Raw genomic sequence first — 18,533 nt, forward strand, 5'->3', positions numbered from 1 at the left:
GGGTGAGCCACACTAGAGACGGGGGGGGGGGTGGTGGTGGCAGAAGTAACCTAAGCTCTGCTTCTTGCCCCGGACAGCCAGAGAAGCTGGGTGACATCTGTACCTCCCTGCGCTACGTGCCCACTGCCGGCAAGCTCACAGTCTGTATCCTGGAGGCCAAGAACCTCAAGAAGATGGATGTGGGGGGCCTTTCAGGTAATGCTGAACCTCTGGGTGTCAGCGTGTGGCCCCAGTGAGTTGGCGATAGAAAGCGTCTGGGGGCACAGGCTTCCCAGGCTCGTCCTCCTTCTAGACTGCCTGTCCATATTCCAGTCCATTGCCCTCTGGCCGTTCTCTGTGGGTCATAGAGAAGACAGAAAAAGAATGCCATTCTCCGCATGAGCCAATGGCATAGGACTTTTCTCCAGAAGTGTGGGAAGTGTCAGGACTGAGCCCAAGTCTGCCTTTCTGCCCTGCCACACAGAGTCTTTTACACACACACATATACACATGAGTCTTTAACACACACACACACATACACACGAGTCTTTAACACACATACACCCCACCTGGCTTGCACACACACACACACACACACACACACACACACACATACACACACACATACACACACACCCCACCCCGCACTTGACCTACATGGCTTTTCTGCTTTGGGGACTTCCTCTCCCTTCTCTGGGCTTTCCAAGGGCATGGTGCCTGTATGGTTGGAGGTCTGTCTGACTGTGTAGTGGCCTCGGGACACTGGAAGGTGGGCATGGCTGAGGTGCCCCTTGGGTTGGGACTCTCTCTGCAGACCCCTATGTGAAGATCCACCTGATGCAGAATGGCAAGAGGCTGAAGAAGAAGAAGACCACCGTGAAGAAGAAGACCCTGAACCCATACTTCAATGAGTCCTTCAGCTTCGAGATCCCCTTTGAGCAGATTCAGGTGCTTAAGCCTCCAGGGCCCTGGGTTCTCCAGACAAGCAGGGGACGGGGCAGAGGGCAGCCACAGCCGGTTGTACTTGGGTGGGGACGGATCTGAGGTTGACAATGCTGAGGGTAGGACCCTGGAGAGGACTTTTCTGAAGGGCCCCCATCATCCGAGGAGATGGACATGAACACATTTTTAGAAGTCCCTTAGCTCCTTAATGTATTTCACACACATACACACACACACACACACACACACACACACACACACACACACACACGCTGTGTGTTCACTAACCTCATTCATTAAAGGCCACTCCCGTCCCATAAATTCTTAGAGTTCCTAGAGCTTTGTGTATGCTCAAGTATGCCTGCTGGCAGAAAAACAGGTTGCCTAAAAAAAACAAGTCTGGTTCCCAGCTCCATGTTCACGGAGCCTGGAGCTGGAGTCCGCAGACAGCTTGCCGGGTAGAGCGACAGAAGCGAGGTGTCCCTGGCGGGTGCGTGCATGCGTGCATCACGTCTCTGAGCCCCTTCCTCCTCTGCTTCTCCTTGCAGAAAGTGCAGGTGGTTGTCACTGTGCTTGACTATGACAAGCTGGGCAAGAACGAAGCCATCGGCAAGATCTTTGTGGGCAGCAACGCCACAGGCACAGAGTTGCGGCACTGGTCTGACATGCTGGCCAACCCGCGGAGGCCCATCGCCCAGTGGCACTCTCTGAAGCCCGAGGAGGAGGTGGATGCACTCCTAGGCAAAAACAAGTAGGCCACAGCCCTAGGGCCACACGCCCCCAGGACACGGACAAGATCCAGAGCTACCAATACCTCAGTTATGCGACCGTAGAGATTTCTTCATTTGTTTGCGGTGTGTCCTGTTTCTCTTTTCTCTTCTTAAAGACCAACTTCCTTTTGGTGGCTGAGTGAAGGGAGTCCCCTGAGAGGCGAAAGAGAAGCCTGGCTCTGTTTGTTGTCCCAGGATCTGTCCTTGTTGCATGCCCTGTCACAGTTTTCCCTCACTCTCAAAGCCCTATCACATAGGTCTCGCCCCGAGTGGGGCCCTCTACTGGCAGAAAGTTGGAGCAGTTTGCTTTTCCTGGGCTTTGGGCCAACAAAATGGCAACACATTCTGTTTCTTGATTGTCAAGGCAACACAATGGCCAGTGTCTGTGTCTGTGTGAGAGAGAGTGTGTGTGTGTGTGATAGAGTGTGAGACAGTGTGTGTGTGTGTGAGAGAGTGTGAGTGTGTGTGTGTGTGTGTGTGTGTGTGTATGTGAGAGAGAGAGAGAGAGAGAGAGAGAAGGAGAGAAAGAGTCTATCCATCTGTCCATCCCTGCTTGCCTCTGTCTTTGGGTCTTTCTGGAATGAGCCACGAAAGGAGGAAGTCTTCAGGGACTCAGAGATGAAGAAGCCCCTGCCTAAGCGGGAGTCCTGTCAGCGTGTGAAGCAGCCCAAAGCCCTGGTCAGATGGCAGGAGCCCTCAGAATCCTCGTGAACGGCCATTTGGAAGGCAGCACGATGTGGTACTGGACGTGTTCAGAACTGGGACCAAAGGCCTTGATGCCACCATAGACATCCTCCTGACAGTCACGCTCTCCCCCCCCCCCCCAGTGTGGTTTGGGGGACATTCCTTGAAACAAACTATTCACTAGATTGGCTGAACTCTACCTGGGACTGCCAGCCCCGGAATCGCATGGAACGATGGAGGAACAGGGCTCTCATTACTCAGAGGCTGAAATTGAGCTCCTGGGTCTTTGCCTCATCCCAGGGGGAAGCAGAGGCTCCCTCCCTCTGCAGGGTGCAGGCAGTGCCGTGTTCATTTGCATCCCCACGCTTCTGCTTCCGTTTTCCTTGTTGAGGAAGTGGGAAAATACTATCTGAAGATGAGCACTGTGCACAGAGCCAGAGACCTGTGAGAGGAAGGCTTGGGTGCTTAGGTCCCTTGAGGTCCAGGTAAGGAGGAGGTGGCAAGAAGGGGGAGCATGGATGGATAGTGAGGAGCTCACAAGCCCTATTCCTGGCCCCTCGGGCCTCTGTGATTGTGATGGTAGCCGGAGTGGCCCAGGCAGAGCTGTGGAGAGGTCCCATCCTTCCATTCCCTAGAGGTGCCAGGAATGCCAGGAAACACGCACCTGCTAAGGTCTCTACCCTGTGTTCAGTGTTCCCTCCCTGTTCCCTACTTGTCCCCAGTATTGGTAAAAAGCCATATATCTATGTCAGTCAGGGTAGCACTGAGTCCCCTTCCAAACCGTCAGCCTGGACGTGGAGTTGGGCCCCATGTAGCCAGAGCCTACCCCTCCGCTTGGTCAGCTTCTGTCCTTGACTCTCAGGCTCTTGTTTTCTCAGCACAGCACAGAAAAATGTGCAGCTCCCTGAAGCCCATGGGAGGTCACTCTTGGACAGCAAATGTGGCAGGACTTCTGCCCTTCCTGCTTCTTGTAGGTCTGATGGATGGTGTTTGGCTTTGAGAACCCAGCACCAAGAAGGTGCCGCTTGTGTTTTAGTTTTAATGAAAGCGGGAGCTAGGCGGATTGCTTTGCTTTTTGGTTTAAGTAGGGAGTGAGTTAACACCTCTACCAGAAACAGACTGTGAGGTGAGGTTTGGCCTGTCTGTCTTGGAGATGCTCTTGACCCTCGGTACATGGGAAGCCATGTGTCCTATACGCTCTGTATGTCCGTGTATGCTGAACACTGAGAAGGGAGAGCTCTGACAGGATTATGGGCTGTAGTTCTTGAGACCAGAGTTGTGGTTGGGATAGAAACAATAGGGTCCACTCAGAGCCCAGGTGGTTGAAGAGTACCAGGGTCCGGGTGGCAGTTTCCATCCTCAGAGCTGTAGGCTTCCGGTGCTTCCCCAGCTCTGCACTGGCTCATCTCACGGCATTCCTAGATCCTCATGCACAGAAACTCCCGTGCCAGCCTTACCTTCCTCCTGCATTCTTCCAGCCCCCCCCCCATGCTTTCCAGCTGCTTGTCCTCTCTCCTGGGAACCGTCTGCGGCCCTTTCCTAGCCTAGGCAGTCCTACTGCACTGCATACGGAAGAGGGGAGGGTGGCAGCTTCCTCTGTGCTCTGAGTGTCCCTGGCCTCACAGACACAGGTACAGCTCATTTCTGTGGGCACCCTGCCAGGGCTTTTTGACTCTGATCACTAGTTGGGAGCCAGCATGGATGCTGGGAAGTGGTTCCTCCCCAGGCTCAGGGCTGGTCCCTCACTAGCCACCCAAGCAGACACATGGCAGGCATGCGTCCAGATGCAGGAGCGAGGCAGGAGCATGTCGAGGCTTAAGTGTTTCTGTGCTAGGAGGCGGACGTGACCCAAACCCCAGCAGAGCATCGCAAACCTTCACTTCTGGGGTTCATTTCTGGGCTTGTCAGGGACCTGGGGTATCAGCATGAAGTAAGGGCAGTCAATGTTTCTGGCTGGTGAGGGATTCTGGGTATGTCTGAGGCTGGACGTTTTCAACCCGAAGAGAGGAAAGTATTGAGTTTTTGTTGGTGTTATTTTACTTTTTTGTTTGTCTCTCTAAAGAGAGCTTAAGACCATGAAAACCCAAACTCAGTGCATGTCCTCCCTGAATGATCCTCCAAGAACAGGAGTAAGCTCTGTAGTGCTGTGGGCAGTTTTTTGAGGCCTGGGCAGTGCAGAGCTCCAACAGCACATGCTTGGTAGGAGAAGCAAGCGTGGGGCCCAGACAGAGACCCTGGTCTTCTTTCTCCCCAGGAAGCTAACACATAGCTTGTGTCTTGGGATACAGTGAGGGAGACCTGAGGGTTTCACCACAGGCCTCTTGGTAAAAGCAGCTTTATAAACATGCCTCCATGTTATGTGTAAGGGTGGGGGTGGGCGATGGTATGGAAGAGGAAGAAATCCCTTGTTCTTTTAATGTCATGTGTCAGTCCGTGAGAATCCCGGGTCTCTCAGCCCTGTAGGGGAGCCTGTCTTTAGGGGTACACAGCAGCAGTCTTCCCCAAGCTAGGAAGAGACTGGCAACTCCTCCATCCTCTGCGGTCTCCCTCTCACCGCGGGCTGGTTGGGAATCTTTTCTCAGAGCCATGGGTGAGGTGGCCCATAGCCCCATAATGGCTGCCAGATTTGGCAAATACAAATACAGGATACTATGTTAAACTTGAATTTCAGGTAAACAAATAATTTTGAAGCAAAAGCATGTCCTGTGCAATGTTTGGGACATACTTTACTATGAAGTGATTTATTGTTTAATGCAAAAATTTACACTTAATTGGCTAATCCTGTATTGTGTCTGGCAGTGTACCCTCTGGCCACTTCAAGCCTCTTCTCTTCCGTCCCAGGGCCAGAGGTCGGTAACCACAGCTTTGATTTAACGTGCTTTTGAACTGCAATACTGAGAAGGGGTCACTGTGACTTGAAGATATATGAATATACTTTATTTTTTAAGCAACAGCAAAACAGGAAACTTCTGAAGCCATGAGCCTCATCTGACCCTTCCATATGCATTTAGTTAAGTATTATAAAAGGAGATGCTATCTATAAACATACGAGAAGAATCTTGTTTAATCAAGATGCATGTCTACAATTCTGTAAATAGCCGCATGGCAATGCTGAGTGTCCCCTTGAGATCCCCCAACCCCAAACCCCTTTTACAAAACTGGCTGCTCCTTGATTTTATGTAGTGTAAAGTCTTTGTCCCCAGTCCCGCCCTATGTCCCCTACAGGGAATGTCCGCAATGGGAGACAACATTCTGGCCCCCGAGCCAGCCCTGCCCAGGGAAGGTGCTGGAGATTGTGAGCCTCGAGGCAGGTCTGCCGCATGTCTGTGTGCTGGGCTAACCCTTGGGGCACAGTGCACTGTGTCTGGTGTGTCTGGTCTCCTTTGCTTCTGTGTTCCATGTGTGGTGTGGTTCCTTCTTCCCAGTGTCTTGAATAAACTGAAAAGCCATAAAGGGACCTCCTCCCGGAGGCTGCCCTCGACTCCTCCCAGGAGCACCCCACCCTCCAACTGGCTCCCCACAGAACACTTGTGAAGGGCTCGCCTGTCTGTTACCCTCTCTTGCTCCCTCAGCCCTGTGTCACGAGGACAGCTGGTGTTCCAGGGCTTCTGGTGGGGTCCCAGGGGATGGCCCTGGCTGGCTTTCTTGGCTTAGGTCTGATGGTGGGCAAGTCCACCCTGGGCGTAGGCAGGACAGTGCTGTGACTGTGTGGCTTAGACAGCCAGGGGTCTCGGGAGCAGTGGGCAGCCTGTAGCCTGGGGTGACCAGGGCTGCTTCTCCCTGAGCTGTGAGGTCCCTGGGGAAAACCATCAGCTGCAGTGGGTTAAACTCTCTTTGGTCTGGCCGGGAGAGCGAGGTGGCAGGTGTGGTGAGCGGTGACTGAAGACAGGGAACACTAGGCTCTAACCCCCGTACGGCTCCCGGGTATGAGCAGGTGTGGCTGGGGTAACTATATGGGTGGAGAGAACTGTGGCAACTTGGGCACCCAGTGGGCTCCTTGGGGGGGGCAGTCATATGTCACCGAGTCAGGGGACCTCAGGCAGAGTTGGGCAAAGCCAGAGGCAACAAGGGGACCCTGCCATTTACAAACCATGATGCTTGAGCACAGACAAGCCCAGGGTCCTTTGTGCTATTGTCATAAAAAAATAAAAAACCAGAGCAGCTGGAGCGACCATTTCAGCGTAAGCTGGGCTTGGCTGGAGAAACCGGGAACGGTGGTGGCAGAGACTCTGGCGCTGACCGTCCTGCCTGGGTCCCCTTCATCTAAGGGCGGGGCAGAAGCTAAGTGAGCCCACTTCACCCCTGGAATGCACTGGCCCCACCAGGAGCCCTGCTCCCTGTCCCACAGGAGACACGGGTGGCCCTGCTCCCTGTCCCACAGGAGACACGGGTGACCTCTGCTTGGCACCGCTCTGTCCTTTCTCTTATGTGGACCCTGTTCTGTTCTTGTCTGATCTCTTGTCACACTGTTACTTTGTAATGAGCTGCGTCTCCTTATTAAAGAAAAGAGCTGAAAGCAGCCTAGGGGCAGGGAGCATCTCTACTTTCTTTACTGGGGGGGAGGCGCCCCTGTGGGCCAGCAAGGCTGAGCCTGGGGGCGGGGAGCATCTCTACTTTCTTTACTGGGGGGGGATGGGTGAACTGGTTTGGGGCTTCTGGCCTGAAGCCCAGCATGAAGGGGTTACCTCCCATTTTCTTCTGGGTTTGGGGAAGGGCAGATGGGGTCCTGGTTGTGGTGGGTGGTAGGCACACAGGGCCCACCCTCCCCGGAGGGTGAGGGCTGTCCCACACCGGTGAGTCCCCTCCAGAGGACCTGCGTTTAGGGGATAGCCATGGTCTGACCCTGACAACAGGGAGGCTGCTGTCCCAGGGTGTAGATGTTTAAAAAGTGGAAACTACAAAGTCTCCCATCTTGCTCTGTCAAGAAGATTCTCTCTCTGTGGGCTGATGAGGAAGGGATACCAGGACCAGTAAGGCTTCAGAATGCTTAGGGACAGAGTAGGGGGCAGTGTAGCCAAGACCAGCAAAGGGTTAAACCCTTAGTTCCCAGCCCCAGAGAAGGTCACTCATCTGTTTGTCACTTGTCTGGGACCATCATGCGCCAGACTTGTGTCTCATGTCAAGTCCAGAGGCCAAGGAGCAGTGATGGGCAGGTGGGCAGAGCGCCTGTGTGAGCTGGCCGGGATGCACATCTGGCTGGCCGGCTGCTTCAGCCCTGGATGGCCCGAATGCACAGGACCCAGAGTGTGGGTTTCTTGCTGCTCTCTACGGCCGATGGAACTGGGTCTACAGGCCTTACCCAGCCAGCAGGGCCCCAGAGAAATGATGTCTGAGGCCCAGGAGCCCCTGTGACCATTGCTTTGCCTTTGCTTCAAGGCCAGGCCTGAACTCTTCAACCATGACATCATGCCTGTTTCTTCTTGCTGCCTGAGCTACAAACAGCTGGGTGACAGCAGGGGAAAAGAATTTTCCCTCCCTCCCAAGTCAGTGACCAAGGATTTCCACTTGGCAGAAAGCAGACCCCACAGCCTGGCTGCCCGCTCTCCAGCCCGAGCAGCAGCCTGTGCAGCAACTCTCTGAGCTAGGTTGCTTTCTTCAGAGCTTGGACTCGACCTCCAATGACCCCACAGTTGGCTGCATTTGCACAGTTTGGAACTAAGGAGTAACTTTTGGATCTCCTCAAACCATGACCTAAGGAACCCCTTACACAGTGGAGGGCTGGAGGTGGCATTGGGAGCCTGCAAGAGTCTAGCAACACCAGCGGCTTCCCTAAGTAGGATGGATACTAGGGTGTAGCGGGGGTCATCCACCTCCACTTTTTACCTTCCCTTAGGCACTGGGAACCCTGACTTCTTCTCGGGGTTGCTCTAACACTTGAGGTTTTTGCTTGGCTAGTCAACCAGGAAATATGTTGATGGTTCCAGACACCTTCCTAGGGCAGGGCAGAGCAGGGTGGGCGGTGACTTACAAGCTTGTGGCTGCCCATGGCAAAGAGACTTCTGGATAGTGGGAACTGTTGGGGGCTGCCTGGTGAATAGGAATACCTATCAATCTCATGGCACAAAGTTAAAACACAGTTTTATTTGCTTGTTTATAAATACTGTTGTGTTTACAGGCATCATACAGATGTGAATATTATTCCCAAACTTTGAAACACAGAATACTTAATACCATATAATAACAACCAGCAAAACAAATCCATCCATGTCAGGGTTGAAAGGCCACTCAAAGTTGCATAAAAGTACATTCAGTTCACAAAGCCAGTCTGGCTCCCCCCACCTCAGGAAACCTCCTCCAGGTGTATTTACAGGTGACTGAAGTTAATCCACACGACTCAGCTAGAAAACAGCTCCGTTCGGTGCACTAGGTGTGGGTGGAGAGAAATGCTGGTGCTCAAGGGGTGATCAGGAGGGGGCAAAGGAAACATGGACAGAAGGAACCTGAAGCCAAAGCTGAGCTCTGAACCATCGCCCGCCCCTTCTCGGAAATCACCGCCATGCCCAGGGCTCAGGGGATGATGATGGTATGTACGTGCATTCTCAGTTTTCTCCTGACCCACCTCTGGTGCCCTTACCTACAGTTGCTTTGCACTAGTCTGCTCGAGGTTGGAGAGCAGGGTTGAGGACAGCACAGATATGCACTTGGGAGAGAATCACACTGGTGCTGGCCCCAACTGTCCCTGTTCAGGATCCTGCTCTAATCTCCTCCTCACGGCCCAGCCTTTTCTCCACCTCCTCTCCTGTGTGGCTGTCACCTACTGCACAGACAAACTAGCTCAGCCTGTTTTGGGAAGACACTTGTGCCTTACATGGGGAAATGTCTAGACCTATATGTCAAACCTCGTCTCTGAGGGGCTTTGAAATGGAGTAGGGGCTGGCCGGGGGCAATGACACGCTGCTGGTGTTTGAAAATCCTCCAGGACTCTGGGCTGATTAATGGGAAACCTCTTCCCTCAGGCACCGTTATGTCCAAGTGTAGATGCAGGGCCTGAGGAGTGTGGGGGAGAGGGGAGGGAAGGAGACGGAAGGAAGCGTAGACTTATTTGGAAGGACCTACACTAGCATCCTGATGACACCTTACGGGCCACCCAAGTTAATTTTTATTGGAAGCATTAGGGGAAAATTTAGAGGCAAAATAACAAAATGTCATTCTGGCAGATTCCCAAGCTGGGAGACAAGCAGATGTGTGGGAGAGAGAAGTCCTCGGGGAAGCCGGTGTAGGAAGAGTAAAAGAGACAGCTACACATGGGTAAAACTGGTTTCTGAGTTGTCATTTCTAATCATGAAAATGCTAGACCTTTTCTTTTGAAAGACCCAGCCTGGCATGTGTGCTGTGTGTACACATGTGTGTTTGTTCCCAGGCTGAAGAGACCTTCACACTGCCAAGTCTTAAGAGGTAAGCGTCAGTACCACAGGCGTTAGAAGTTCCTTCCTTTACCATCGCGCTAGTGGGCATCCAGGCACACACACCTCAGGACAACTGTGACCCTTACCCACCACTCTCAAAGAGACGTAGATACAACTTTCAGCTGCCCTCTGGTTGGCTGGGAGGCCAGGTGTTCTTCCTCAGCCCTCAGAGACCACTTCATTCCTTTCTAGCTGTGACAATGACAGCTCCTGGGCTATAATGAAGTTGATCTATTTTTCCAATCTAATCAGAACAAAAGCAATCAATAGTTGTCCCTGATAGAGTCCACTGCTCTGAGCAGTGTCGATACCCATTAGGAAGGCTGATTAAAATCTCCACTCAGCCTTAGCTGAGGGATGAACCAATGAGACAGAACGCACTTCCAGGTGTGGAAGTCTGGCGCCCTTTCCCCCAGCGCCTGCAGCCCCCATCGTGTCCCGGTGCACAGACCTTGTCCTCTGCCTTTGCCCATCACAGCATGCAGGCATCCTCTTACGACACAGGGTTTGGCCCTTTCCTCACATCCAAGCCCGGACTGTAGGAGTCTGGCCAGAGGTGGGCACCATTCTATGCTAGGCCATTTGTGGGGTCTGTAAACACCTACAGAAGCAGCAGCAGCTATTGATGCCAGTTTGAGAGGGGTTCAGAAACCTGCCCCCACTCTTCCAGAGGCTCAAAGGCCTCCTGAGAGCTTAGTGCTCAGATGAGGTGGCTGAGGTCTTCACTATGGAACGCTCTCTCGCTGCAGCTAAGTATGCTGCTTGGACACCGAGTGGCAGTGCTGGTCACATCTGGGAGAACCCAGCAGCAACACCTCGGCCGGTTGGGAATATTTTTACTGAGGGAAAGCAATCATGACACCATTCAATTACTCTCAATGTTAAATTCACTTTCTAACGAGGATGAGGGTCAGCCTCGACACCCTGATCTTAGCTTGAATTTGAAAAGCAGCAGAAATGTAAATGTCAACAATGTTCTGTGATGAATTTTAAGCACAATGGGACCTTAGCAGATCATCTTGCCCAAGGGTTCCAGCTATAGAAGTTGGTCCTGGACTCCTGTGTGCACCTTACCCTGCCCTCAGAGCCACCTCACTTCCTGGGACACACTGAGGGTTTGCACCTAGCCTTCAGAACAGATCGGCAACTGAGATGTAGCTATAATTAGGCATGGGTCTGGGCAGGCCACCTCTAAAAGGCATGTGACCTTGCGGTCCTGAGGGAGGACAGGAGGGGAGGCTGCCGTGAGCACCGAAGCTCACGGGGCGGGGGGGTGGGGTGGGGGGGAGGAGCAGTCCCCAACCGCGCTGCTGGCCTACCTGCATTAGGCGGCCTTCCTGTTATTTTCTGCAATCCTCTCGTCCCCAGGCTTCTGGTCACGGAGGCCCACTCCTCACAAGTGCCAGCAAAGGCCAAAAGGGGCCAGAAACCAGAGCCCCCCCAAGGGCATCTGATTTATACACTCTTTTGTAGGGCCCACAGACTCCACTCCTGTACTCCCTGAGCGGAAGCCACCTCATGAAGGATGCTTGCACCTAGAGGTCTGAGGACCAGGGAAAGCGGGATGAGAAAGAACATGCACCACTGTGGACAGGCAAGGAACGAGGTCTAGGAATTCAGTGACCCGAGTGGGCCCAAGATAGAGCTGTCCGCTTCTTCTGGGGCATGACCCTCCCCCTAGAGACAGGATGCAAGTGGGAAGGAGCGCTTCAGGTGCTGTCCGGAAAGGCTCACAGGAAAGGAAAACTCCAGCCCCAGAACCTCTGCCTGGCCCAGTCATCACTCCCAACGCTGTCAGATGAATGAGAACATTCTTGTCCCCATGAAGACTGGTTGGGACAGGGCTGAGTCCTTAAGCTCCAGCTGTAGGATTACTCACAAGAAGCCAGCAGGTGAGGCTGGTGGCCATTGGGGGAGACACACTGTGTGACTGGCCAAGCAGCAATGGAAGAGGAGACCAGCACCAAGTCTAGTTGGCTATCAGAAGGCCTGCGTCTTACATGGGGCTTTCGGTCAATAGCATTTTGAAGAAATGGAGTTCTCTTTTCTGGAAGAGACTAAATTGACAATATTTTCTAGTCTAATAAAATCAACAGCCTAGAAGGAAGTACCTGGAATTAGCTAGGAACATTTGTACTATGATATGTTCTTGGCCACAGAGTTCAGTACTCCTGAGACTGAAAAGCTTATAAATAACTTGTCACAAGGAAACCTTCCTGCCAAGAGGTGGCATCTTAATGTGAAAGGCCATGTACAGCAGCCTGCCCCCCTAAAGGCACAGAACTCTGCAACACCTTTACCTGGTCTATGAATGGCGGAGGCTCAAAATGATTTCCCTACATCCCATTTTCTTTTCCTAAGAACGAGGCAGCAATGCCCAGTGTCCTAGCCCTTCTAGGAGAATCAGCTGGCTGGCACACCAGTGGCGTTTCCCAGTATGACGAGAATGCTTCCTATAGCAGAAGTCCCTTCTCGCTGTGGTTCAGCTCCTCCCTAAGAGAGAGTGGGTTGAAATGGAAAAGAGAACCCTGTATGTGCTCAGTCAGAGTGAGCATGGTTCCTATCGCACCTGGGACCCCGAATTACAACTTCTGTTTAAGAGCACACGAAGTCTGCCAGGGCCACAGAAAAGGACAGTGGCATCCTCGTGAAAGAGAAATAACAGAGGGAGAATTAGAATGGTCCACGTCACTGGCAACCCAAACATAATGAGGCTTTAAAGGACCCGTCCTTTGATGTGACCCAAAGGACAAAGTGCCTACAGGAATCAAGCATCCCCACCAACACTGGCTCACCGATGAGAAGTAGTGCTCTAACGATGCTGGAATTAAGGACTAGTCTGTAACGGCTGCTTTTGTCTAGACTCTAGAGGATGTTAGTCAGGATGTGATAGGTGTCAGGATCATGACATCTGAGGAGGGACTTGAGGGACTAGACAAGTAGAGACCACCACCCATCCACATTTAATGATTTAATGTCCTGGGCAGGCAGGCACAGGGCAGCAGACCTCAGCTTCCATTAGCAAAAACTCTGGTTATTAGAGGTGCCCAAGCTTCAAGTAATAAAAGCATAGTTACCAAAGGCTGACTGTAGGTCAGAGCTATCTAACAGGGACGCTGGGCCAGACAGTGTACAAGCCTTGCCACTCTTAGGAGTCCATGAGTCTTATTATGGGCTGGATGCACCTCCTCCTCAGTCTCTACCCCGGCAGCCATTTCTCCCGTTGGCTTCTAAGAAGGGCAGTGTCTCTCCGCTGAGCGTGACTACCACCGCTCTCATGGTGTAAGTACAGCATTCCAAGTGTCCTCCCACACTCTGTTCCTGTCTCTAGCTGCCTTCCACCCCCGACTCCCTCCCAGGTCCCCTTGCGACAACATCACCATTCCCCATTAGGAGCAGGCGCACGAGCGGAAAAGAAAGCAAAGCCCAAGAAGCGACCTGAACAGGACCCAGACTCCCCTTCCCTTGAGAGAGGCTCTTGCTCTACACTACTGTCTGACTTGAAGAGCATTGCTCTGTAAGCAGAAAAGTGGGAGATGTGAACAACGGGCTGACCCCTAAGCCACCCTCTACCTTTGCAAGGGCAGGGGTCATGGCACCAAGGCAACAGAGTGATGATTTCCCACAATGGCCCAAAACAACTGAGGTCAAGAGCTCTGGTTCAGCTTTCATGCCGTCAGGCTGGGAGGAGAAAGAAAAGACCAGAAAGAAAAGGACCAGGAGAGCCCAAGACCATCTCAGCCTCGCAGAATGGGAGAAACAGGGCGGAGACTAGTCAGAGAAGTTCTAGGTCATCGATAGAAAAGTAAAAACAAGTCAGTCCCTGAGAGGTGAATATCAGAGCCACAATCACCTTGGACTCTATGCAACAGTGCCAGAGGCAGCCCACAGAGTAGGTAATTCCACATTCTGCCCTTTGTCCTGACACCCAGAGAGGGTCGCGGTGGCCACCACAAGACTCACCTATAGCAAAGGACAGTGGTCAGGGTAAAGGCTATGGGGCAGAGCCTTACTTATCTACACTGAAACCCATGTGGACAAAGCAGAAAGTTGGGGGTCAACACCTGAGCTTGCCGTACCCCACAAAGCTCTCTCCAGAGTGTCTGCAATGGTCACAATCATGCTTCAGCTAAAACTGTCATAAAACTTGGGGTGGAGGTGCGGGAGGAAATGTACAGTGCTGGGAGGTGACTGAGGAGCCCTTCCTTCTTCTCAAACATTCCATAGCTGGAAACGAAGAGCGGGCAGCAAATGCTGTCCCCGCCTCCACATCTGACCCCATCTATTTGGACAGTTTGCTGATGACTCTGATGAGGGCACCGTTTTCATCTTTCAGCCTCTGATTGTCGGATTTCAGTTCTGTTAACACCTGCAGTGACAGAGGGGAAGATGTGTTAGAGCCTGGCACAACGGCCCCTACCTTCCCAGGCCGAGCCAGCAGGCGAGCAGGGCCTCCTGGGACAGCTGTGCTAGAAGGTCTCACTCCCCTTTTGCGCAGGGAGATCGAGGGGGTTGATCCCTACTTACTGGGCTGGAAATGTAGATGCTGAGGGAAACACAGCTCCTCGTTTTCTGAGCCAGCAGCTGGCTATTTACAACTGTCCCAGCCCTTGAACTCGCCTGTGGCCTAGAGAAACTGGGGCTCTGCCAAAGTACACGTTTGAGGATGTAGGGGAGGGATTCAGCGAGGAGTCAGGGAGACCGTGACCTCTTCAAGGCTTCACACTCCGTAAGAAACAAAGTGCAGGCTGAGGAACAGACCTTGGCTGTTCTGCCGCGTGCCAAGACGATCACGGTCATCCTCGCGCCTTTGGTAACCAGAACCCAGCAAGGTTCTGACTGGTCGTACTAAACACGCCTATCTATTCTCAATTTTAGCACCCAGGCAACTTACAGATGTGGCCAAGACCCAGGGGGCTTTCCCCGCACTTTGGGGGATGGTGCCAGAAGGACTCTGGCAAGCAGAGGCTCATGGAAAGAGTGGCGTGAAGATCCCATCTATCACAGCCCATACCCTGCATATCAGATACTGACATCACGATTCATACCAGTAGCACGATTATAGGCATAAAGTAGCAACGAAATAACTTTACGGTAGGGGGTCACCAGGGGATGAGAAAAGTTGAGAACCACTGCTTTACACAAACTAGGTGACTTCTCTGTATGTCTATGTTTGCAGCTGCCTTGCGCCCTCACAGACGTGAAATGCTAGTGTATGTAATGGGCTTCGCCATAGCGGGGATCCTGCTGCCACTCGGTTGCCCTGTGAACCTGGAAGAGCAGGCAAGTCATCTAGAGAATTATAAAGCAAAGTTTGACTCTCTTTCCTCCAACTCAGAGCGGCGCTGGCTAGCCTCTGATGCCATCAGAATGGAGGGCTCAGAGCTCTCACCAGTACGCTCTGCTCTGTCCAGGCTGGCACCTTCCATCTCTTCTCTATCTGGGGTTTTGTTTGTCTGGGTGGGACTTTTTAATTTAAAAACTGTTTCTTTCATATGTGTGGGTGTTTTGTCCACATGTGTGTCTAGTGCATTTCTGGAACAGGAGTTACAAAGGTTGGCTGTGAGACCATGTGGTTGCTAGGAATCGAACTTAGATCCTCTGGACAAATAGCCAGTGCTCTTAACCACTGAGCCATCTCTCCAGCCCCTGAACACCCTATTTCTTAGCAGAACCCCACAAGGGTTAAGATGCTGTATCTATGGCCATGGTCTGTGTTCAGTGCTTACCGAGTTACAATTGAGTTGCTTTAAAAAAAAAAAAAAAAAGCTACAATTTGTTAGTGTTGGGGTTTGGCTTTTTTTCACATTAAGAACTCAATTCTTTGGGGGTGAACAGATGGACAAGACAATTTCACAGCTGCAGCATCTAACATCTTAAGAGACTGTAAAGCACCAGTGGTGTGCAGGAACCAAGGAAGGAGGGCACATAGACTCCATGCTCAATTGAGGTGAACAGTACTGTCTGACATTTAGCTGAAGTTAGGAGTTAAATAAGAATGTGTAAGAAAGAACTGTATAAGCATCAAGTTTTACAGAGCGTCGTATCTAACTCTCCAGACTTCAGCCTCTCCATTTCTGAATTTCTAGCCTGCCTATTTGCTGTTGATACCTCAGATACAATCAAGTACACGATTCTTAAATATTACCTCCTATAGCCTATGATGAGAACTGTGCTAAGGACAGGGACAGGTCCTTTGCACTACTGGCATGGCTTGCGGGCCGTAGTTTGCTTCCCTTACTGAAGGTCATGTACCAGGCAATGATGCTCCAGCGACACCATCTCTTGGTAGGTAAATGGGTTTTTGGAAACTTTTTTTCTTCTTTTTTTTTTGAGATGGAGCTTTTCTTTGTAGTTCTGGCTGTCCTGGAACTCACTGTGTAGATTACGCTAGTCTCAACATAGAGATCTCCCTGCCAAGTGCTCAGATTAAAGGCGTGTGCCACCACACCTGGCTCAAACTGGCCTTTTAAGTGTTAAGGCCGTAGAACATGCAGATGGTTTGTGTCGTCCTGGTGTGGGTGCACAGGCTGGAATCTAACGCAGCCTTCGAGTTTGGGCATGGTTCCGATTCTGTAGCCTGCCTTTTAAATCTATACAGTGGTGCTGAGGGGCGATTGAGAAAAACCAAGCACTCAGCACAGGCTTCAATCAATGCCAGTTGTTATTTACAGTTTTAATCGCTGAAAGGTTGAGATCTAATTTTGCCCTGTATCCTACACTCTCTTGAAACAAATTTGGGAGACCATAAATAACTGGGACTTTGGGGATCTCCACTTTTCTCTCAGTCAAAATTCCCCACAACGTGCGTGTGTGCATGCATGCTAGGACTGAAGCACACTAAGCACATGCTCTACCACAGAGGTACATGTAGCCTTCTTTCAGGACCTTTGAGGCTAACTTTGAAACAGTTTGGACCTACTGCCGGCTGTGCACTGCCTTCTGCCAGCGAGAGAGAGCATCTTTAGCAGGACGCTGGCTCAGCCCTTATGCTAATCTGGGTGCTACTTGCCAGCTACTGATCCTAAAGGCAAATGCTAATAGGCAGAGAAAGGACAGGCCCCAGTCAAGTCTAATTAGACTGTTGCTGACAATCAAAAACTCAGTTCGGGGAGCCGGTGGCCCTGTCACACTATCATAGGAAGGGGAAGCTACCTGTGCATGAGCTTGTCGTTCAGACCCACAGCCAGAGGAAGGTTCTAGTTTGCCAAACACACTTTCTGAGGGGTGGTTTTTCAGTTAAATAAATCCTGCTCTGTCCCACTGCTTGCCTCCTTTGCAAAGCCAACGCCAGTAGCCAGTAGGAAGGGCTCGTGTATGCGGCCTCTGTTCAGCCTCCAGGCCCGCAGATCAGGGCACCGAGGGACACATCCTGAGAGCCAGGAGATTTGTGAGGGGAATGACACAGATGTTTCAGAAAGATTGAGATGAAAGCACAGACGCACAGCAGGAGGCAGAGGATGCTTGTCTAGCCCTGCTCCAGTGGGAAGGAGGGTGTCCCTGCTAGTGGCAGAGGCGGCGTCAGGGAGGCCTGGCCCTTTCCATCCAGCACTGCTGTATGTCACTTGTGGGCATGAAGTTCCATCTGTTCCATGGCTGTGGTTCTCAACCATGGTCACATGTGCCAATAGAGGGGCTTTAGAGAAACCCACGCCCAGGTCTCAATCCACATAAGAGAGCATATGCAATGGCCCCATCCCGGTGGGTGGGCACTACTGGCTCCCAGCTGGATCTAACACGCAGTCAGGTTTGAGAACTCCGGCCCCTTGGTTACTCCAGGCCCTAACGGGATGCATTTGGTATCAGCTGACAGTCTTGTGTCAGTCCGGCAACGGCCCCATCAATGAAATAAAACTGTGTACATGTATGCACACAGGTAAATGTCCACAGTGGGCTGTCTAGGTGCATCGGAGCAAGCCCATCTGAATGCAGTCCCCAAGGGAAGAGGGGGTAACGCTGCGACTGCCACACGTCTGACACTCTGCTTGCCCGGACAGGAACCCCCGCTGCCACCCCTGACCGAGGTTCTTATGTCCGGTCACATGCTCCGCGTCCTGCTCCATCTGCAGGTAACAAAGTTGGGCAGATGCCTGGGCTCTGGCGGAAGGGACCAACAAGAAGAGTAACCTGCCTGGAGTAGCAGAGGAGGGAAGTAAGGTGGAGAGGAGGGCAATAGCTAGAGCTCCTGGGTGTCCGAGGACTCGATGGACTTGGAGAGTCTGGCCACAACTCGGGTCAGGGCCCTGTTCTCAGCCTGCAGCTGTTGGTTCATCTGCTTCAGGGTTTGGATCTGTTTTAGCTGGTGAAGGCTCTGCGGAGAGTGAGACATGAAGGGGACAGACAGGACAGGGACAGGACAGAGCAGAGGGGAAAGGAGGACAGAGAAGCTATGTGACTGTTGGGTTTTGTTCTTAGTTTGCATGCAAGGGAGGAGATGGGAACGGCAGGTGCCGAGGACCAGCCGTACAGGGAGGAGGGGCCGTACGGCAGCGGGAGGGCTGTGCCTGTGGCCCTGGAGAGCCCTCAGCAGGCTGAGGCTGGCTACACAAGCTTCCAAAACTACACGTGGACCGCTTGAGAATCAGGTCAACGTATGGCTCAGGGCCTTCTGGAAAACTCACATGCAGAACCTCAGCCTTGAGGACTCTTCCTTTGTCTCTGGGACCAAGGCTGAAGGTTTATTACTTAGTTTAAAAAATGCACTAGAGGGGCGTTGTCTTCAAGCACTTTCTGCACACAGCATGTATTGAGA

The 18,533-nt window shown here is 52.2% G+C and overlaps 2 protein-coding genes across 2 annotated transcripts in view; one reads left to right on the forward strand and one right to left on the reverse strand.

Moving 5' to 3' along the window:
- Nucleotides 1-1,699, forward strand: part of Syt2 (synaptotagmin 2) — a 90,064-nt gene extending 88,365 nt beyond the window's left edge. The window contains exons 7-9 of the mRNA XM_051204089.1: nt 78-195; nt 794-927; nt 1,470-1,699. Coding sequence (XP_051060046.1) covers nt 78-195; nt 794-927; nt 1,470-1,676 — 459 coding nt within the window. The 3' untranslated portion in view covers nt 1,677-1,699. The remainder of the gene's footprint in view (nt 1-77; nt 196-793; nt 928-1,469) is intronic.
- An 11,457-nt stretch (nt 1,700-13,156) lies between these two features.
- The window catches only part of Ppp1r12b (protein phosphatase 1 regulatory subunit 12B), a 159,858-nt gene continuing 154,481 nt past the window's right edge, over nt 13,157-18,533 (reverse strand). Inside the window, exon 25 of the mRNA XM_051204053.1 lies at nt 13,157-14,150. Within this exon, the coding sequence (XP_051060010.1) occupies nt 14,064-14,150 (87 nt within the window). The 3' untranslated portion in view covers nt 13,157-14,063. The remainder of the gene's footprint in view (nt 14,151-18,533) is intronic.

This window comes from Phodopus roborovskii, unplaced genomic scaffold, assembly GCF_943737965.1.
Source record: "Phodopus roborovskii unplaced genomic scaffold, PHOROB, whole genome shotgun sequence".
Taxonomy (NCBI): domain Eukaryota; kingdom Metazoa; phylum Chordata; class Mammalia; order Rodentia; family Cricetidae; genus Phodopus; species Phodopus roborovskii.